Here is a 23422-nt window from a genome sequence, read left to right on the forward strand (position 1 = left end):
CATTTCTTTTTGTTTTGGGGGTATTCCCATGTGCTTTTTGGCATTTACATATTGGTAAGTCTATAGTAGAAACTGGAAATTGCATGTTACCATTTTGCAGGGGGGGGGATCGGTACTGCTGGAAAGCCCTAGGCTGAATTTCTACACATTTTTGCTGTATTTTATAAATGCCTAATCACACAAGATATTTTATTTTATTTTTTACTTTTTTTTGCACTGGATCCGTATTTAGCTACAGCCACATCAAAAACTGCAGCTGATGTATTTTCTGCATTGCCATTTATTGATGCGGGTTTAGAAATTGGGTGAGATTCTCTTTTAAAAAGCAGGCTGTGTCAAAATGAGAACTTCCATCTGGTATTGGCCCACATAAACACAAACCCCTGGCTCCTTGGAAAGTAGTGCCCAGCGCTCGTTGCTGTGCCACCCTCTGGCCAATTCGCTAACATTGATTAGGAGACACGCCATACATCTTTACACCATGCATGGAGTAGAAGAACGAGCGGCTCCCGGCCTCGCCACAGCTCCTACAACAGCAGGAGGAGCCGTCTCTGTGGCACATGAACCCTTCTATACAATGCTGCACAGAGAAAAGTGTCAAAATTGAAATTATGAACCAATTTGCGACCACTGAAATTCTCCAAATGTATGTTCACCTTTATGATAAAGTCTGTAATAAAGTCCAAAGCTGAATGCACACTTCTGATGGATATTATCGGAGACAGTCAGCAATTTGGTTGTCAGACACACCTCTAACTGCATAACAGAGCTCCTATAATGCAGGATAAGCTTTTTCTACATGAGATTACTGTACAGCGCCTGGTGTAAAGACGTCACTTCCCAGAATGCAAACCGCCAGGGCAAGCCCTGTGCAGACCCTAAAACAGCAGGCAATGCTGGGAGACATTGGGGGAACTCCTGCCATAGCAGATGAAGCAGCAGCCAATACGGGGCCAGCAGCACCAGAGGGGCCCGGGCCAATTTAGATTGGACGTAGATACAATTGAATACAAATAGTGGACCTGTCAGCTCCCTGCTTCACTATTCACTCACAGTGACCCTTGCCATCATCACAAACTGGCACAATGCAGTTACATTAGTCGCCGACTGCACAGGTTGGAAGAGCCTGAAGAGTGAGCGGCTCGGTTTGATTCTTTTCATATTTGAGGGGCACTATTTGGGGGAGCCTAGCAGGTATCACTACTATTGGGTGCTAATCGAGCATCTTTACTATGAAGGGGCACTATGGGGGCATCAATTTTATGTGGGGGCACTAAGGAGGCATCCTTACGGGGGCGCTAATGGGGCACTTGTACTGTCAGGAGGCACTAAATAAGCATCATTACTGTGGAGGCAGTAGGGGAGCATTCTTTATATGTGGGGGCACTACGGTGACATCCTTATGTAGGGGCACTAAGAGGGCATCTTTACTATGTAAAAGGGGGCACTGAAAGGACATTGAGGGGGTATCCTTCATATTTGAGGGGCACTAAGAGGAAATTATTACTGAAGGGGCATCATCAGTGTGTGTGTGCCACACAAAGAGGGCTCTATGAAAGCATGGGGAGCACTATTATAGCGTAAGGCACTATAGGTTTGCCACTATTGGTTTTGTGGGCTCTGCACTTTATTCGCAGCATGATTAAAGAGGCTCTGTCACCAGATTTTGCAACCCCTATCTGCTATTGCAGCAGATAGGCGCTGCAATGTAGATTACAGTAACGTTTTTATTTTAAAAAAAACGAGCATTTTTGGCCAAGTTATGACCATTTTCGTATTTATGCAAATGAGGCTTGCAAAAGTCCAAGTGGGCGTGTTTAAAAGTAAAAGTCCAAGTGGGCGTGTATTATGTGCGTACATCGGGGCGTGTTTACTACTTTTACTAGCTGGGCGTTCTGATGAGAAGTATCATCCACTTCTCTTCAGAACGCCCAGCTTCTGCCAGATCACGCTGTGACGTCACTCACAGGTCCTGCATCGTGTCGGCACCAGAGGCTACAGTTGATTCTGCAGCAGCATCAGCAGGTAAGTAGCTACATCGACTTATCTGCAAACGCTGATGCTGCTGCAGAATCATCTGTAGCCTCTGGTGCCGATGTGTCCACGCTCGTCTGACACGATGCAGGACCTGTGAGTGACGTCACAGCGTGATCTGCCAGAAGCTGGACGTTCTGAAGAGAAGTGGATGATACTTCTCATCAGAACGCCCAGCTAGTAAAAGTAGTAAACACGCCCCGATGTACGCACATAATACACGCCCACTTGGACTTTTACTTTGAAACACGCCCAGTTGTACTTTTCCAAGCCTCATTTGCATAAATACAAAAATGGTCATAACTTGGCCAAAAATGCTCGTTTTTTAAAAATAAAAACGTTACTGTAATCTACATTGCAGCGCCGATCTGCTGCAATAGCAGATGGGGGCTGCAAAATCTGGTGACAGAGCCTCTTTAAACTCTGCAAAGGCAAGTCACGGCAGGGAGAAGTAGTCATGACAGTCTGGCTTGGATGAAGAAGAAAAGGGAACATAAACGACTCCAATCAGAGACCACGTCATCTGTAGTTACCGGATGTAATTGTACCGTACAGCATGGTTATACTCTGCAGAGCACCAATGTAGAATAGCGGAGCATAAGTATAATACAGGTGTTGTGCCCACGGTCTGCCGGCACGTCCTGCATACCGGAAGCCGCAAACGCAGGACATTCTCTTCATGCCGGTGTCTCTCTCTCCCCGGAGACACTGGCACACGCGGCTGCAGCACCCCTCTAAGTTCTGTAAGGGGCACGCACGCTTGTTCCTGACCTTAAAGGGCTAGTGCGCGCACCAGTGCAAAGTTCCCCAACCAATTCCTATACACCCTGGACTTTAAAAAGGGCTCTGCCCTTCCTCTCCTTGCCTGAGCAATGTTGTGTCTACCCATGCAGCTCTGGAGTATAATACAGGATGTAACTCAGGATTAGTATGAGATAAGTAATGTAATGTATGTACACAGTGACTCTACCAGCAGAATACTGAGTGCAGCTCCGGAGTATAATACAGGATGTAACTCCGGATCAGTACAGGATAAGTAATGTAATGTATGTACACAGTGACTCCACCAGCAGAATAGTGAGTGCAGCTCTGGAGTATAATACAGGATGTAACTCCGGATCAGTACAGAATAAGTAATGTAATGTATGTACACAGTGACCCTACCAGCAGAATAGTGAGTGCAGCTCTGGAGTATAATGCAGGATATAACTCAGGATCAGTACAGGATAAGTAATGTAATGTATGTACACAGTGACTCCACCAGCAGAATAGTGAGTGCAGCTCTGGGGTATAATACAGGATATAACTCAGGATCAGTACAGGATAAGTAATGTATGTACACAGTGACTCCACCAGCAGAATAGTGAGTGCAGCTCTGGAGAATAATACAGAATGTAACTCAGGATCAGTACAGGATAAGTAATGTAATGTATGTACACAGTGACTCCACCAGCAGAATAGTGAGTGCAGCTCTGGAGTATAATACAGGATGTAACTCAGGATCAGTATAGGATAAGTAATGTAATTTATGTACACAGTGACTCCACCAGCAGAATAGTGAGTGCAGCTCTGGAGTATAATACAGGATATAACTCAGGATCAGTACAGAATAAGTAATGTAATGTATGTACACAGTGACTCCACCAGCAGAATAGTGAGTGCAGCTCTGGAGTATAATACAGGATATAACTTAGGATCAGTACAGGATAAGTAATGTAATGTATGTACACAGTGACTCCACCAGCAGAATAGTGACTGCAGCTCTGGAGTATAATACAGGATGTAACTCAGGATCAGTACAGGATAAGTAATGTAATGTATGTACACAGTGACTCCACCAGCAGAATAGTGAGTGCAGCTCTGGAGTATAATACAGGATATAACTCAGGATCAGTACAGAATAAGTAATGTATGTACACAGTGACAACTTCTGGAATGGATTAATTGTATATATGTACCCTGTATAACTGTGTTCAAAGATGGACTGTTCAGTCATTGGCTAAGCATCATGAGAATTCAATTATAAATCACAGGACAGTAGATTACTCAATCCAGAACAGTTTTACAGGCTGTGCAATGAGAACAGGAAGATATGAATTATTCAATTTGCACAGTGGCTTTTTCACATTTACCTACTTTCAAAAACATTTCAACGTTTTCAAAATATTTGTCAAAAATAAAAAAAATATTAAAAGATTCTGCCTTTTTATTAAATTACCTTTATTCTCTCATCACTATAATATTTTTATTGTATTTTTTCACTTTTTTGTTACAAAATAACATCTCTAAGTTTTTTCTTTTTTCTTTTTTTTTTTTTTAACAAGACACAGAATAACCAGTAAAGGGATAACCGGTAAACACTTCTATCTACACAGTCACCATCCCATGGAGATGTTTCACAGGAAGCTCAGACTCGTTTGTAACTAAATCCAGCTGCTAATTTGGTGGCCACATCAAACGTTTCTTATCTACCATCAACCTCAATAAATCAGAGGATAAGCGTGTGCCCAATGCTCCCGGCCTTGAAGAAACCCCATGACTTTAATTCAGTCATTCTAGCAGTAAAGTGAGGGAAGTGACCGATTAAAGCGGTAAAAAAAAAATTCCGTGGTCGATTATTGATACTGTTTAGCGAAACATGGGGGTGGAAGGGGGTCAATTGCAATCACTGACCCTCAGGGCTAGATTAATATATTATTATGGGACAAATTATTTTCCACCCCTTGGCTGAATTAGTGACCTGTGGTTTGAGAACAGTGCAACGTATACTTCACTATGTTTAGTAATGGAGCTGCCGTCAAAGTGCCGACCACCAGGACCTAAGGGGGTTGTGCAGTATAGAAAACCCATTTGCATACACCCTATTAGTGAATTCTGGGTTAATAGAGGGGGGGGGGGTCTATTGTTCAGGATCCTCATCTCTTGGCCAGAGCGGAGAGCAGTTACAAGGAGCGTCTCTCTCCGGAGGACCTGTCCTGTCCTGTATTACTCAGACAACCTATTGATATAAATAAGCACTGTGTAATACTTAATTTCCCCTGTGGTGGTGCTGCAGAGAAATTAAACACTTACTACCAGGTTTCCCCACAGATCACCGATGATCGCTAGGGATCTCAGTAGGGGGACACTTTGTAATCTGCTTATGGTCAGGGGACCCGTCTAACTAGAAGGGATTGCTCAAGCGGTAAACCCTTTTAAAGGGCAATTCCTAAAGCTTTTGGTATTAACATGAATGGAATGGAAAACATTTAAAAAAAAAACATTTGCAAAAAGTTTTTGGGCTAAAATTATTTGATTCTTTGCAGAAATTCACTCCCTTCATGCCCTAGGATAAAGCACAAATATCATATGGTCTTTAGCAAAGGCGGAGTTTCTCAGGTGCTCAGGGTCGCCACCTGCTGGATAATGTGTTTTTCTATGAGCTGCCAAGACAAGCAGGGGAAGGAAAGGGATAATTGTTCAGAGCAAATTTGGATGTCACTGTAGCCCATTTACCGATGTCCTGACCATCTCCGCTAATTACTATAATAGTCCTGTATGGGCAAGAACGTGGATCCGACAAAGTTGGATGTTTTGCACCAGCACTCACTACTGTAATAATACCCCCTATGGGCAAGAATATTAATCCAAACAGGTAGAATTGCTCTTTAGGGTCTTTTAAAGCCTATTTGGAGGGGTTGTCAAGGATTAGAAAAACATAGCTGTTTTCTTCTAAAAACAGCGCCACACCAGTCTACAGGTTGTGTTTGTTATTGCATCTCAGACCCATTTACTCCAATAGGGGCAAGCTGCAATACCAAATACAACCCATGGACGGGTGTGGCTTTATCGATAAACACAGCCAAGTTTTTAAAATTCTGGACAACCCCTTTAAGCATATTTTATATTTATGGTACTAAAAATAGAGGTAGATCTCAGCACAGAGAAGACATTTCCCACAGGGAAGATTTTTCTTCTTCCTCAAGTTTGGATCCAATTCCATTTTTAGTAAAAAAAAAAGTTCATAACCCAAAATAGTGGAAGCCAAGGGGTAAAAGATGCAGGAAGAGGTTTCAAAAATATTGACAATCTAAATGGGTTGTACAGAATTAGAAAAACATGGCTGCTTTCTTACAACAACACTGCCACACCTGTCCATAGGAGGTGTTTGGTATTGCAGACCCATTGAAGTGAATGGTGCTGAGCTGCAATTCCAGACACAACCTGTGGACAGGTGTGGCGCTGTTTTTGAAAGATTTTTTTCCTAATCCTGGACAACCCCTTTAATCTTTGATTTTCTTGGTAGTCCCCAATTGTTCCATGACCAAAAAAAAGCTAGAGATCAATTTTTATTTTTTTACTTCCCAACGCATGACTCTTGAATGCTGATGTTTGGTACAGGGGACATCATGGAGCACCAATTGCAGACAATACGTACTATATTCATGAGCGCCACTTGTGTATTTAGCGGCTGTTGAGTTAGAAAGTAGTCTGAATCAACCTGTAACCTCGACATATCCATTCCCAACATAACAGCTGTCCATTAAATAATAAAAATTTAAAAAAAAAACATACATATAAATTAAAAAAATAATCACGCCCCGCCAATAGAATTGCATTTCGCTTGGCCAAGGTCCATGAAAATTGTAGCTGAACAGCAGGGAAGAACAGTCTGGATGGTTCTGAAATGAAATGTACATAACACATTCAACGATTGATGGATGAGATGATGTTCCTTTAAGAAGAAGGAGTAGCAGAGAACGCCTTCCCAGAAGTGCTGGCAGCCATATTTGCCGACTGTTACTTTACGGAGGGGCTCCGGTCGATGTCGCCGGTTCAAAAAAAAAATGTCTGCCTCTGCTGTGCACATATTAACATAACATAAACCGCAAAAAGATAAAAAAAAAATATCAAAATATCAAAAAGACGCCTTCCATTAAAACCGTTGGTCATGTCAAGATTATGGTCCCATAGCTACACGTACACCGGGAGCCCCAAAAACACTTTGTGTCCCGTGAAGGTGGAGAATGTCCTGCTGTCCTCTAGAGGCACAAAAATTATACATAGTTGGGTCCCATGGCCCATTTTGGGAAAAAAATACACCATCTCAAGTCTCATCCAAACTTTTTTTTTTTTTTTCGGGGGGAGGAGGGGAAATACTATCAACTGTTTTTGAAATGTAACACAAGCAACACATTGGGGACTGAGAATCCATGAATCCATTCTCCCGCATACTGTATCATGACACAAAGTAAATGATATGAACAGTTTTGGTTAAAATCAAGGCAAATTTCAGTTCTCAAAAAGTTAGAGCTGAATAGATATTTTTGTTTACTTCGTCCTCTTCTTCAAAAAGGCATGTGGATCCCTGCTCCGGTTAGAGTTGCGATGATGAGGATGATACAAGCATCCATTTTTTTATGATTTTTGTTTTTTTTGCAATCTAAACCAAGTACCTGTTCACTCGAATTCCTCACAAGGGAAAAAAAAACCAAAAATTCACTGTGATCACACCTTCTGTTTATTTCAAAATGTGTGAAGGCCAACTTTATCGGTTAAAAAAAAAAAAAAATTAAAAAGTTGCAATATATTTTTTTAAAGTTCAACCGCAAGACCGCTTCTTTTTTTTTTCCCAGGTCTATTATTTTTGTTTTTATTGTATTTATTTATTTTTTTACAAAAAGGCTCGATTACAACACAGTTCGGGTATGCGGCCACCACGGTAGCTGTCTTTGGCAAGAAGTCAACACAATGACCGTCTATGTCACCTTCTGCCCATTTCACTCTGTCTCATAAAATGGATGTTGTTCGCGCTGTCTGAGAGTTCCGGGTATTGCTCCACGGAAATAACATAATACCCATCGTAGCCCTGAACCCGACCTGTGCCTAGTAATTGTTGTTTTTCTCCTTCTGTCCATGCTCGGAGACCCTCCTCACCATCACGAAGTCTCTGCTGCTCTTTGTGCCATGCCTGAGACACTGCATTTTGTCTGGCCAGGTCCAGGACACGAACCTTTTCCTCGTCCAGGGTGGTCCCATAACGAGTATTGAGGCACAGGGTGCCATATTGTAGCTGGATGTCCGTGTATCGTCTAGTCCTTGTACCCAGAACGGTGTTGATCTGAGATACGGTTACATTGACCCCATTCTCCAAGGTTCTCCTGCCACCACTGAGCCCTAAAATAGACAAGTCATTTTCTGGGGGTCCTTGCTTGATAAAGTAATGAGTGTCAACACCGTCAATGGTGAAATGCAAGTTCTCCAAATACTGAGCGTTGTTCAAAATAGCGGCAATGCGTCGCCCATCCTCATTGGCAACACTAATGATGTCGGTGGTGACACGGCCATCTTTCATTGCAAACTTCACCCCTTTTCCAAAAATGGAGCCAATGGTGGCAAATTTCTTGGTGCTCTTCGCTGGACGACAGCCGGCAATGGGGGAGCGGTAGACCGGTTCAAACCTTTCCAGAGTAACGAATGCTCGCAGCTGCTTCTGAACCTCACATTGCACGCCCAGGATTGACTGCAAGAGAAGGGGGGAAAAAATTACTTTTTAGAAATCTTTTTAGGAATTTTATATATAAATAATTGGGGGGAGGGGAACCCTCATTATTTACCTAAAGTAAGAAAATTCTCTCCTTTTACACGTCAAAAGTTATCAGTAGGGGCCCTGGAACAGTACCCTTCACTAAACGCCAAAATGAAAGGACTGTGGCACGTGCCCCTTCAGCATTCATTGGCCTTTTATGACCTTACTCAAGCGACACCTTAAAAGTGTGAAACCAAGAGAGGCTGATGGGAGCCGAGTGGGGCAGCCCTTTCACTCTTTTGATGGTTAGGGGTTTCAGTGCTCGGACTTTTGACATCAGTTTTGCAGAAATTGGAAATTCCTAGTCTACTGCTAATTTCTCTGAATTAATTTAAGCATGAACGATTGCATATTGTAATACATATATCCCAAAATCTCAGATGAAATGACCCTTCAAGACAGAATTTTTTAAGGTAAAGTGTAGTTTGTAGATCAGCGGTTTTTCGGGGGCAAACCCTAAAGAAACACATCCCAGGAGACATTTTTTTTTACGACCCTTTCACACAAAAATCAGATCAGATCTGTTTCTGGCTGTAAGGCAACTGGCTGCAGTAGAAGCCCTTTCCCACTGCTGTGTCTGCAATAGAAAACCAGATGTGCTAAGCCACACCCCTCAGCAAAGTCCCACCCCTTAAACAATGTTCCAGCTGAAAATGAAAGATCAAGAAGATTTGTTTCAGGAAAATCCAGGAGACTGACAAACACTGTGGCCAAGTTCGATCATAGGGATTATGCTGGCAAGGGATTTTTGGGATTTCCTATCCCATTGAAGAACACTATAGCCAGTTTCTCCAAAACCAGAAATGGCTGATAATAGGGAATAATAGACTGCATTCACATGTACAGCAAACAGGGGAAAAAAGAACATTAAGCTTACAACAAAGTAACTAAAAAGTGACAACACGTTTAACCTCTAGACTCCTTTTGGGCTTCACAACTCATCTCTGTAGGTGGGCTGTCTGATGGGGGTCTTCCAATCCCTCTAGAATTTCTGTTTCTCATCTACTTTAACTAGAAGTTTAGGATGATTGATCTGCAGTCTTTCTAGTTACAAAAACATCAAGCTGAGCGTCAAGTTATTGAAGAGCTTCTGAAAATGACTCAGCGGCTTGATAAAAGCTTTTCCTGCATGAAAAGGTCAGAGAGTATGTGGAGTTATCAGCTACAACGCCGCCGAGCTTCTCCCCATCTTTGGCAAAATTATTTTAGTTTTTTTTTTTCTAAAAGAATAAATGGTCATTGATTTAAAGAGACACAGTCACCATTGCCACAGTACAAGCCCCGTGCCCCCAAAACAGTGCCAGCCCCGTGCCCCAAAAACAGTGCCAGCCCCAGTGCCCCCAAAACAGTGCCAGCCCCGTGCCCCCAAAACAGTGCCAGCCCCATGCCCCCAAAACAGTGCCAGCCCCAGTGCCCCCAAAACAGTGCCAGCCCCAGTGCCCCCAAAACAGTGCCAGCCCCAGTGCCCCCCAAAACAGTGCCAACCCCAGTGCCCCCCAAAACAGTGCCAACCCCAGTGCCCCCCAAAACAGTGCCAACCCCAGTGCCCCCTATATTTATTCCTGAAAAACGCTGGTCCTTTCCTTCATCACTAAACCGCCAATCACCGGTAATGCAAGGAATGAGCCTATTCTTCCTACACGTCTGAAAGATTTTTCCTTTCTTCTGGGAGTCTCCGAGACATTCCAGGGGCGGGTAAACCGGGTAACACACAGTTGTGGAGCGGTGCGTTTCCAAGACCTGGCAAAGATGAATACCGCTCTTCTTGTAAAATAAATAAATAAAAAATAGGTGGGAAATGTGCCGCACTCCACAACCGCCTATACCAAACGCCAAACTAGATCTTCCGGAGGCTTTTATATTGGAATAATTGTGCCCGCTAGCTTGCTTTGATGGGGCACTACAGTTGCCCTGATCTCATGGGAACCAGCCCTGGTGTTAGTTTTCCTTTAAAAATGGATCCACGGATCCACACCAAGCATCAATCATTCATATACATTCTTTAAGAACTCCCCCCCCCCCCTCCCTGCGCTCATATCTTTGCATTTTAAAAGAATTGCGAGCTTGACTGTGCCTTTGAAAAGTACACACTGGCGGTATTGTTAGCTGCCGCTCGCTTTGACTAATGGACGCCTTTGGACATCCATAATTGATTGCAGCACAAATTAAAAAGTCATTTAGCCGTAACCACTTGAAAGTGTAAAATCCATTAAGTGTCGATACAGGCGCGTGGTGTGAAATCTCACAGAGAAAGTCTGTTAACTGGGGACCTCGGAGACCATGGAGGCAGAAGAGACGGAACGAACAGAGGGACAGGCGGGGCAGAGGGAGCAACTCCATCCCAGCGACTCGCATCATTCTGCTTTTTTGGAAATTTGTGACCCTTCACCACAAAACTTTTTGAAACTTGTCTTCTTGTAAGTTCCTACCTGGTCCCAATATCCAAAAATTAACGTTTTCCGTCAAGGAATCTGATCAACTTGATGTACTGTAGGTTTATGAAAAATTTATGAAAAATTCTGATGGCCAGAATAATTAGAGGGGATGTCCAGTTTTGTGTAAATAGGGCTGCAAGTGAATGTCCAGCCTTAAACACCATTTTGTGTTATTTAATCTATATAGGTCCAGAATTCTGGGTAGATGTAGATATATATATCTATCTTCATAGTGGTTGGAGATCTACTTTTCTGATACAGACCTCCAAGTCCCCTGCATTGCCATAGAGTTCATAGATAAAATTCTGTCTGTCTGTAGCCACCACTAGGGGGAGCTTAGGAGTTTACTGTATACTGTTTATACATTGAACTCAATAATAACATAGTATGCAGTAAGCTCCCCCTAGTGGTGACTGAAAGCAACCAGAATTCTACCACTTAACTTTATGCAGAAGATTTGGAGCTCTGTATCAGTAATATAGATGTCCGACTGCTATAAAGTTATATTGTTAAACATTTTGAACATAAAAATGACAATATTAAAAAGGTGGAAATTCCCTTTAGCCCTTTTCACGTCGGTCACTAACGGGCTTTATTCCGATGCAATAGCCTTTTTACGTCACTGTATCAGAATAAATGAACAAAGCAGGGAGCTGTCAAATCTCCCTGCTCTCAGCTGCCAGAGGTCGCTGAAAGCAGGGGGCGTCCCTGCTCGAACGTGTGAGATTGAGATTAGTATCGATCTCACCCGTTTAACCCCTCAAATGCGGCACTCAGTAGCGTGCGCCGCATCTGAGTGGTATTGGAGAGTGGGAGGGAGCTCCCTCTCTCCCCCACCGACACCCGGCGATAAGATCGCCGAGTGTCTGTTTCTCCGATGGCAGCCGGGGGCCTAATAAAGGCCCCCAGGTCTGCCTGTAGTGAATGCCTGCTAGATCATGCCAGAGGCATGTCCTAGCAGATGCCTGTCCGTTTTAAACGGACAGGCAGTAATACACTGCAACGGTCAACGCCGTAAAAAATTAAATTAAAAAACAATGGAAAAATTGCTGTTTTCTGTGAATCCTGTGAAAAATATGTGATAAAAAGTGATCAAAAAAATCGCATCTACTCCAAATTGGTACCAATAAAAACTACAAGTCGTCCCGCAAAAATAAAGCCTCATACAACCGCATTGGCGGAACAATAAAAAAGTTATGACTCTTCAAATATGGAGAGGCAAGAATCAATAACTTTGAAAAAAAGCGTTTTTACTGTGTAAAAGTAGTAAAACATACACAAACTATACAAATTTGGTATCGTTGCAATCGTAACAACCCGCTGAATAAAGTTTTATACCACACTGTAAATGGCGTAGATTTAGGACGCAAAGAGTGTGGTGAAATTTCAGTTTTTTTTCTATTACCCCCCCAAACAACGTTAATAAAAGCTAATCAATAAATAATATGTCCCCCAAAATGGTGCTATTAAAAAGTACACCTTGTTTTTTGCGGGACAAGACCTTATACAGCTATGTCGACGCAAAAATAAAAGAAAGTTATAGCTCTTGGAATGCGATGATGGAAAAACGTAAAAAATGCCTTGGTCATTAAGGTTTAATGTGTAGCTACATGTTCGACAAACATCTGACATCTCATAGTGACGACGTGTCAGAAGTTTGTATTGGTGGGGGTCCGAGCACTGAGACCCCCACCAATCGCTAGAACGAAGCAGCTGTAGTTCTCGTGTGAGCGCTCAGCCGCTTCGTATCTGTTCGGCTTTTTCCGGAAAGCCGATGTATCGGAGTCCGGGCTCACAGACTTTCTATTGAGTCTGTACACCGATACATTTATTTCCGGAAAAAGCCGAACAGACACGAAGCGGCCGAGCGCTCACACGAACACTTCAGCTGCTTCGTTCTAGAGATTGGTGGGGGTCTCAGTGCTCGGACCCCCACCAATCCAAACTTCTGACATGTCACTATGACACATCAGAAGTTTGTCGAACTTTTAGCTACACTTTAAAATAGGCTGGTCATTAAAGGGTTAATCATCTTATAACGGAAAAACTCTAAAAACTTTCTAATATAATTTTTGTTTTAATCTCACCTCTGCTTGCTGTCAGTTTCATGTTTATATTCAGAGCTTGCTCACATTTCCTGACCAAGTCCAGCTGAGGGTTTGTTACAAGGTATCCTGATATAAATAGTACGTCTTCCACAATGCACCACAACACAATAGGTTCTGTACAGGCGATGAACCAGCCGGTAGCAGTGAGGTGCTGCCATGGGATATGACATAAATGTCTGATAGGTGTGTGGGTGTGGGGGGGGGGGGGGTCTACCGGGAGAATAGGTGAAGTGAGGCGGCTGCTAAGCAATGGATTTACCGAAACAGTTGGCACCTGTTCCAACGGACACGATGGCGGTCAGGTGACCTGTGTTCTTCCAATAGGTGGGATTTCTATAAAGTGGGAAAACCCCTAAGGTAATTAAATTGAACATAATGGTAGAAATTCTGTGAAAAACCTTCCGGCCCCTTGTATGAGCTGAGGAAGTCACAGATGAGCAGTGAAACGTTGACCTACAAAAGCCTTCATAGAAACAGCTCTACTCTGGTGTGACCCATTACCTTGCTGTTATCCCATTCCTGGGTCTTCATCTGAGTGTTGACCAATTCATAAGACGGCTCCATGGCATCAATGTCCGGCCGGGGGTAGCCGGGGATCACGTTGTGGAGCTGAAAGCCGAATGTGAGCAGCCAGCTGTTAACATCTGGAACAAGGAGCAGAGAAGGAGACAAAGATGAGTTCCTTAAAGTGACATCAGGCCCTATACACCATTTTTATCCAAGGCTATATTGGGAATTCTTCCTGTTATTAGAGAGCAGTGCATTGTGGGAGCTCAGATGGCAGTTACACAGTTGCAGCTAAGCTGTTAGGTCACATGACAAACTGTGGAAACATTCCAGGTAGTCACTAACAGAATTTTTACTTTCACTTTGAATGTGAGTGAAGAGGAAAACATGATATAACTAGAAAACGGTACAAGATAAATAAAGCAAAGCATTTGCTAAATTTGTCCAAATTTTAGGCAGATTAAAAACGGCGAAATCTCGTAAAAATGTGGACGTGTCCTTTAACTCCACTCTCTACTATTATTTGGATGATATTGCAGTGTAGACCATAATGAAACAGATGTTTGAGCCCATAGCGGCAGCATCTGCAATGTACATGGATGGTTAATCTCAACTACGGCCCACATTCTTTTTCTTCACCCATTACGGAACAAAGACTCAATTAATCATACGCCACCTTTATGAACGCCAAAAAAAGGGCGATGTCATTATCAAATGCCATGTTTAATTAACTGCCAACCTGCAAGTTGTAGAAGTTACTATTTATTGATGCTGTATACAATGCCCGCCATAGAAGAGCAGCACACCCGGGTCATAGAGCTGCTCAACGCAGTTTCAAGATCTTTGAAGGAAGGATTCCGGAAGAAATTTACGTGGCAAATTCCGCATCCATATTTAGTATACCAAATATATTGTAAATATTCATTCATATTTGTACGGAAATATTTGTATTATAGAATTACACTGGACAATAATAGTTAGATTTTGAATGACCTAGTGGTCATTAGCAGTACTGCATTTTTTATTTTCATTTTTATTGGCATCCTTTAGGTAATAATTATGGGGAAATCGAGGGCACTTATTTTTTTTATATCACAAGCTTCAGTAAGGATTTCTAGATGTTGGAAATCTACTTTGACCACTCAAAAATACAAAAATTAAAGACTCATTGCTAAAGTTTGGTGAAAGTCCCCGAATATTGTAAAATACAAAATGTAGGATCAGTCTCCGGCGCCACTTTCGAGTTAGGACAACTTTGTTAGAAATGCAATGCAATCAGTTAGGAACCATCGATTTTGGGGGTAAACAATAAGAATTTCGGGATCCCCCACCATAAAACAAAAACATCCCAAAATGTGGAGACCAAAAACTTCTGATTTATAATATACATATTAACACAGGGGGTACACAACACGTCTCTGGGGGTTAGCGGTGGTGTCCAGAAAGTGGGCACATTGTGCGATCATACACTGATGTAATTTATTTGAGTAGAGAGTACTTGGCTTAGGAATACTGCATTAAATATATCTATTATATCAATGGGAGATGAATTTTGGACCAGGGACTTCTTTGGAGGTTAAGCTGCAAAAGTGGCCAACATTTTTTGTTTAGGTCTCGATATAGTATTTAAGGACTTATGCATGGTGTCCATCTCCTTCTCAGTGGGACAGAAGTTCCTTATAACTTTTTAGAACAGTCATGCACTGAGTCTTGGTTCTTGAAAAGAGAATTTGGTTAACCAGCAGTGGTCCATCAACCTCTCCAAGACATTGCAGAGACACATTTGTTACTTTAGACATGTCATGGTCAACATAAGAACATCTCGAGATATTGAGGAACATATCAATTAGACCTTTGTCCAAGCAAAGCTAAATCTTTCTTTTTAATCCAGCACCTTTCATGAAAAAGGTGGAAAATGATGGCAATTATAGACCATCAAAAACTTTTCAAGCAATTATAGACCATTAAACCACCTGGATTGACAATAAAGATCTCCCGATGAGTAAGCTCAAGAAAAGCTTATATACAGTGCTAATTCTAAGCAGCTGGACTAAGACCTTCAATAAATGAGGCAAGCGGTGGGAGATCGAAGCATAAAAGTAGTCATTTAAATCTGCCAGGACCCCATCTGAGAAGAGTTACATCTTTGAGATCTAAATCCACCACGATACTATAAAAGGAGACACTGTATTAAGGTCAACCGGTTCAATTGGTCTTACCTGTCATGTAGCATTTTGTATCCTGGGATCTGCTCACCGGGTTGTTGTTTTTAAACATGTACAGGTTGAAGGGCATTATGTCGGTGGTGCTAAGCTGCTTCCAAATGTCATGGTCAGGACTGGTCCATCGACCGGCTAGTACATCGTAATCCCGACGACCCATGTGGATGAGCTTAGTGATAGGGTCAAAGAGTCCACCATGGTAGCCTATAATAAGTTGAAAATTAGGATTTGAGTCCAGGTAGATTTCACCGTAGGCTGTGTAAAGAATTTGTTTGATCATAAGTCCAGAACCAGTGAAGACAGCCATGGGTGTTCCGATGTTGTCACAAGCAATGTAAAACTCGTCCCCACTGCTTAATTCCATGGCAAACAGATGGCCTTGTAGGTCATAATATAGAGAGGCTATCTCAGAACTCGAATGGTTGTAGAAATGTGTGATCCTAGTGGGGTTGGCAAGGTCGGCATAGAAGAACTGTAAATGTTGACCGTTGTTGGTCTTTCGAGATATTCTCCTTCCAAGACCATCATATCTATACTTCACACTCCAACCACTGACTTTATTATAGGCTTTGACAAGAAGACCAGCGGAGTTGTACTCAAAGACATCAAGCCCTCTCTGCTTGAGGAAGCCATCTTCATCCAACCGATACTGAACGTCTCCAAGTCTGGTTATCCGATCCCTCAGATCATATCTCAACGGCATGAGGCGGATACTGTTTCCAGGATTCAACAAATGCAAATTTCCATTCAGGTCATAATTGTATCTCCATTGTTGCTTGTCATTGACAAATACTGTCTGTAACTGTCCATCGTTGTCATATTCATAGGTGTACCTCGTAGAGTTTGCATAGGGTCCAACCTTCAGCTCCTTCTTTACTACTCGACCCATGTTGTCATATTGTATCATCATCCAAAACATCATGGATCTGAATATCTCATACTGCAACTCCCGTACTCGCCCGTAGGTGTCAAATTGCTTTGTATGAGTCATAACAGCCGTGGTGATGATCTGGTTAATATTATAATAAATAACTCCAAATTTGCCGAATTGCTCGGTTTTGCCGGATACGTCATCATACCTGTACAAGTCAATAGGCAGTGGTGTCTCGTTAATAACAGCCTGCATACTGGTGACCCGGAAACTGTTGTCATAATTATAATCAAATCTGGCATTCACCATTCCTTCCTCCGTAAAACGGAAAATTTGCCGGTCAATTAGAGGTCCTATCTGCCGGTAACGGATCGTGCATGTAAATCCATCGTTTTGCAAGTTGACGGTCTTCAACATGCCAGCCGTTTCATCGTAAGTGAAAGCTATCTTGGTAGTGTCATACAAGATCTCAGCAAGTTTCGACAGTTTGCCGTATTTGTAGATTATCCGTCTTCCTGTGCCCATGTATAAAGTTTGCAACAGTTGCCCTTCCTCCGAGAAGTCCTGGATAACTGAGGCATTGCCCTCTGGGGGTCGGTAAATATTCCGATAATATCCTATGGAGCGGACGGTCTCCAATGTTTGTCGAGCCACATTGGGCATGGTTACAGAAGACAGGCGGTTGTTTTTGTCGAATTCAAAGATGTACTGTCTCTGGCTATGAAGTAGCAACACCATGGACTGAAAAAGATAAAGAAAATGGGCACTGATTGTAATTAGTCATGGTTTTAATATAACTATTTCCCTATTTGTCAATCAATTCAATTAAGTTGAATACAATACAATTTCTAAAATCCAATTTTTTAAATACAATTTTTTGAAAATTCCTTTATTGAAAGAATTTTTTAAAATACATTTTAAATTATTTCTATCAAAATAAACAGCTGAAATTAATTTTTTTTAAATAGATTTTTTTCTAAATAGATTTTTATAAAAAAAGAACATTTTTGAAATTACATTTTTGATTGTCGATGGACAATCCCATCCCAGTGAAAATCACTCTTGAAAAACGATATGAAGGTTACACCACATTCACCAGCAAAATACTAAACGTCACAAACCTTCTCTAGGTAGGTATAGGTCCATGACTTCCCATCAGCAAAGGTCCTGGATAAAAGTCTTCCAGCTTGGTCATACTCCATTCTCTCAGACATGGTTCCTCTCTGAATTCCTGCCACGTGACCTCCGGGAGAGTAGGTTACATTTACTCCATTTAGGCCATTGGATGGAGACCAGAGGCTAGGCCTACCAGCATGATCGTACAAGATCCTCAGGGTGAACTTCCGGTGGTCATCATTGATCTTCTCGGTCCTGGTTACGCGATCGAAATCCAAAGACAGCAGGTTTCTATTGTGTACCTATAGGAATATTACATTTTTTGTAGTTATTATTATTGGAGGCAACCTAGTGGTCATTAGTGGTACTGCATTTTTTTTTATTGGCATCCTTTGGGTAATAATTATGGGGAAATCTAGGGCACTTTTTTATATATACATTGGCCGATGTTACCCATTACAACTGCAGGATCTAGGATAACACGATGATCATTTTTGACCAATAGAGAACGGTTGTATCGGTTGGGGACCTTCTTGGTTCCTAGGAGATTAGGCGTATCTCGGCACCAGTACTATTTAGTGTCACACAGATGACTGCTCCGATAAGGAACCTATGGGAGCATTTTTCAATTTGTTTTAAATTAGCCCTTTAAATCTACTTCCACAGTCGTGCTGCCATTTCTAGGATTGTTCAAAAAAGTTAACTAATTAATTCCGTCAGTAAAAGGTTGGATCTATCGATAATCCCACAGTAGAAGAGATGAGAAAAAATATAATTACCCTCAGACGGCGTCCAAAAACAGTGACCTGCCCCCGTGCCTGTTCCTTGCGCTGTCTCCACTCTACTAGATTGAGGCCATTGTCTATTGGAAGGGTGACATTCCGTTTGCCCACGGTGGGATTCACCGTACCGGCGAGAAGGTGAGGTTCTGTTTGAAGGGCGACCTCCATGCCATTGGCTAGAATGAGCCTTAGGGACCCATCTGCCCCAATGTAGTAACTGTTCCTCACTTGGTCTGCAAAAAAAGCAAAGAGTTTTGGTTATTTAGTCTTGTTTTCATATTGGTTATGTTTCATCAAATGACAGTGCCAAGTTGGTCAGGCCCGGCAGCGCCGAGTGGGTCAGGCCCGGCAGCGCCGAGTGGGTCAGGCCCGGCAGCGCCGAGTGGGTCAGGCCCGGCAGCGCCGAGTGGGTCAGGCCCGGCAGCGCCGAGTGGGTCAGGCCCGGCAGCGCCGAGTGGGTCAGGCCCGGCAGCGCCGAGTGGGTCATCTTGAGCAATTCAACCTTAAAATGCATTGTATGCAGTTGTAAATAGGACTGCAGGTTAATCGACTGAATTATCTTAATTTAGAATTATCTGAATAAGCAAATGAAAGCATTAAATGACAAACTCAGCTCTGCTACATCTGTTTAAACTGTTCTGGTCATGTCTAGGAATAACTTACCTTGCAGCAGTGTGTAGAAAGCGCCAGATGCTGACAGGTTGGTAGTTATGGTAACATCCTCTTTATTTGACGTCTCCACCTGGACGTGGACCGAGCTGTCTGTGTCGCTGCGGAAGCTGCTGACCTGCCCCGTGGGGAATGTGACATTGGTCAAGCGACCGAAACCGTCATATCTGAAAATGATAAACACGACTGTTGAAATTAAAAAAAACTTACAATTGTAAGGAAAAGAAAAAAATCCTAGTTCATGAATAGTATGTCAGAATTACAGTAAAGACTGACACACAGGCAGAAGAGTAAAACCGATAGGGGCGAAGCAGACAGGGGTGAAAATTCTGCATAGTGATCTAGTCTTATAGCCCATTCAGGGCCTATGGAAAGCAGAATGATTACTCTTGGTCTCCCTATGTCAGCCAGTTATCCAGGTCCAGTAAGTATCTAAGTTACAGCAGCCATTTTTAGCAGTTATGGAGTTATTATTTAGTCACAGAGTCACCCGGGCTTCATAGAAATGCATAGTCCCTGCTCTCTCCTCCTCCCGCTCTCTGGCTCCTCCTCTTAAAGTTCACACTGAAATCAATGCAGTGGTTCATCTATGGTAGTCTGGGAGTGAAATCTACAATATAGCCAACAAAAATGCAATAAGCGGGTTGGAAGATGTGGCTAATAGGCAAAGGTTTTACTTTAGCCACTGAGGCGGGGGCACTAGTCTAGTGAAGACTCCCACATGGAAAATTTACTGCTTCAGAAGTTTGTATTTGGTATTTGGCTTATAATACAATGACCACTAGAGGGCGCCATTTTATGGCTGATATGTGATAAATTGGCGAGAATGTGTATCTGTGAGATAAGAAAAATAATAGTGAAGGGAGTCCAATTGTGTGATATTGCTAGTAATTGGTAAATTCTTAAATAAAATAAAAAAAATAATGAAACAATACAAAATAAAAAAGTAAAAAATAAAATGAAAACAGAAAAAAGTAAAATGAAATAAAATAGCCAAAATAGCGATGATGTCCGTGGCAACCAATCAGCATCCATTTGTAATGTTTGTTGTGCGGCTCCTTCCCTCCAATTATGCTGCTCATTCTAATAATTCTGATTCGCGAATAGAATGCCAGAACTACAGTAAATACTGACACAAAGGCAGTACAGTAGGAGATAGAGCGCAGGGGTGTTCACCTACAGACTTCTACCCCTTTCAGGACCTGTTTCAACAGCCCAGTATCTTCTAACAGTGTAGGACACCTGGGAAACGCTTATCTCTGTTTCTCAGCTTCTTCCTAAGTTGTTTTCCTGATCTTAAACACACAGGGAATCTATTTTTCTTATTCTTCATGTGAGCTGTAGATGACTGTTAGCATAACAACCCCTAAATATCCCCCCCCCCCCATATCTAATTTCTGGCTTTCAATGTGACCCGTCAATTGTCATCATACTGGAAATCGCTTCAAATGGAAAAATTTAATATTGGCAGAATTACATCTGTAAACGCGGTTTCTCTCCGAGACGCTCAATAATTTATGTTGCCACGCTCTGAGTTTTTTCTCCCACAACAGAAGTACGATAATCCTTCACGGTGAGGATTCATGGTGTAGTGTGAAACAGATTTCCTATAAAATGGTTGGAAGGCATTTAACATGAACGGCTTTAGTTTAAAAAAATTACCTAAAATCAAAAACATTCCCAGTCAACACAAGTCCTTGAGTCGTCCTCTTCTGTCAAGTTATTATGGGTTTCTGGGAAAGCCGGGAGACAACTATTATGGCCGCCATTATGGCACCCAGTGATAGTCACTCAGATACAGGGCTGAATTAAAATTGGTAAGAGGCAACAATTGCCTCGGGCAACAATTTCGGTTGAAGGCCACCCCATCTACACCGCTGGGACTAGACCCTAGCTGACCCTCTTTCACAGTCCCATATGGAAGAGGTAACGGTTCATGGGCCTCTATGAGAGTTATTAGGGCAGCCGAGACATTTCAAAAGAGAGAGCCACGCACACATGGGTGGTCACCTCTTTCCTCCTTGTTCGGATCACCTAATGGCCATCAGGTCCATGTGCCCTCACGATTCCGAATAGATACCTCCCAGATTTTTCATTCAAGAGTCTGAGAAAACTGGTATATAGATGAAACAAAAAGTATACAACTAAAAAAAAGCCAGAATAGAAGTCTGTAGAAGAGGACAACTCAAAAGACTTTTCGGAATCTTGGGTGGAACTAGACCCCCGAACATACTCACTCGTAGAATGTTGTCCAGCCGTTCTCATTGCTCTTGGTGGCTAGAAGACCTGAATTTCCATGGTAGGTCATCATGGCCAGCTCATTACCCTGTTCCGACACACTCTTAAGAGCACTGTTAGTGCCGATGGTCAACCAGAAGACTTGTCCATCAGGTACCACCAACCAGAGTGGCATTCCGGTGGAATCCCGTCTCACGTTGAGTGTATTCCCATTGTTATCAGTGATGAGGGTAAGATCTCCGTCGGCAGTGTAGGTGAAGTTGTAGAGATAATCTCCAGTCGTAAGGCTTTGAGAGTAGAGGTGTCGGCCAGTTGTGTCGAATAGGTACAATTCCTGGTCAATGGGAGAAGATACCTCGTACATGTTCTGACTGTTGAGGAATGGTTTATTGGTACGGATAAACCGAATCCTGATGTTTCCAAGGTCGGCCACATACAGGTCCCCATCGGCACACACCGCTAGAGACGACGGGGAGTTCAACTTTGCATCTTTTGCATAGCCATCATCTCCAGAGAAGCATTCACAGCTGGCATCATTCTTGCAATCACAACCGCTTGGCGCTCCAGCCACCAAGGAGATCTCACCATTGGTGGTGACCTGCCTGATCCTGTTGATCTTCTTGTCGTCCGTTTCGGCAATGTATAAAATTCCGTTATGTGATACGGCCAAGGCAGTGGCAGCCTCTAGCGTGGCATGAACGGCTACCTTGCTGAGAAGAAAGTGGTCTATCCCAGGAACCTGGCAATGCATCGGTCTGCCCGCTACGATACGCACTTGGTGATTCTCAGAGATTTGCAACACCACATTGTTGTCAAGGACGTAGAGCGAGTTATCCATTGGGTTTACCGCCAAGTCTGTTGGCCATTCAAGTCGAACCTAGAAGAAAAATCCAAGACACAATAAGTTAGATTCAGTCTCACAATGAGGACCACAAGTTTTTAGAGATGTGGCAACCACAGAAGGTCGCAACTTGGTCTTCAAAGCTTTTTTTGTAGACGTTCAGAGAAGTTAGTCTGGACCACAACACTGAAGATGGTGAAGAGGACATAACATTAGACTACACACATCTCAGAAATTTGCATCAAGTAACTCAAGATGTTTCGAATAAAGAGCGGTCTAACTTTTACGTTGTTTAATCGAAACGGATTAACCACTATGATTGATGGCTGGTGGGACCAACCAGGGATGGACAGAACACCGTAGACCATAGGAGCTGTTTAGACCAGTCTAGAAGACAACGGGGAGTTTTTTTTGTGGTCCAGTAATAAGAACTTCTATAGACATTAACTACCCAAAAATTTAGTAGCCCCTCGATAATACCTAGGCATAGGCCCCTGGGATTAGTCCAGCTCCACTGGACACAATAGATATTTTTGGCATATTTTGGAGATTTCTGTGAGATCCGTCAACAAGTTAATGTGTATGAGAACAAAAATGACCACTACGCTCCCCTATGCCTCCCATTGCAGGTATCAAGGTATAAACATGCTAGAAACCAGAGTTTGGTTGGAATAAAATCCACAACAGATAAGTGGCATCTGGCAGCTGCTTATCTCCTTCCCCCTATTGAGCATTTGTATGTCTGCCATTCCATTTGTATTGCTTGTAGTTCTAGAAAGTCCACTTAAACTTGAGAAACTTTGAAAATCCTTTCCTCTACTTATCTAGCACTGCTCTCGAGTTACATCATATCTCACACTCCATTCACTACCAAAGCTGCATTCAAAATTCTGCTGCCTAGCACATAAAATCCATCGTGCTGTGCTGACAGACCCACACCTATCAGCTCAGTTCAAATCCTATAATGCAAAGCATATTGGGTGAAAACATTGCAAAAAATGTACTTCTACTAAATTAACCTACTGTACAAT

General features: G+C 42.5%; 1 protein-coding gene across 10 annotated transcripts in view; it reads right to left on the reverse strand.

Annotated features, from left to right (window-relative positions):
* Positions 1-4241: 4241 nt before the first annotated feature.
* TENM4 (teneurin transmembrane protein 4) overlaps positions 4242-23422 on the reverse strand; it is a 1217405-nt gene continuing 1198224 nt past the window's right edge. For all 10 annotated transcript variants that reach the window (XM_075851385.1, XM_075851380.1, XM_075851378.1 and 7 more), the window contains 7 exons: positions 21550-22427; positions 19307-19479; positions 18641-18876; positions 17867-18163; positions 15872-17486; positions 13647-13789; positions 4242-8536 (listed from right to left, as the gene is read on the reverse strand). In XM_075851385.1, coding sequence (XP_075707500.1) covers positions 7778-8536; positions 13647-13789; positions 15872-17486; positions 17867-18163; positions 18641-18876; positions 19307-19479; positions 21550-22427 — 4101 coding nt within the window. In that variant the 3' untranslated portion in view covers positions 4242-7777. The remainder of the gene's footprint in view (positions 8537-13646; positions 13790-15871; positions 17487-17866; positions 18164-18640; positions 18877-19306; positions 19480-21549; positions 22428-23422) is intronic.

The sequence above is a fragment of the Rhinoderma darwinii genome, chromosome 2, assembly GCF_050947455.1.
Source record: "Rhinoderma darwinii isolate aRhiDar2 chromosome 2, aRhiDar2.hap1, whole genome shotgun sequence".
Taxonomy (NCBI): Eukaryota; Metazoa; Chordata; class Amphibia; order Anura; family Rhinodermatidae; genus Rhinoderma; species Rhinoderma darwinii.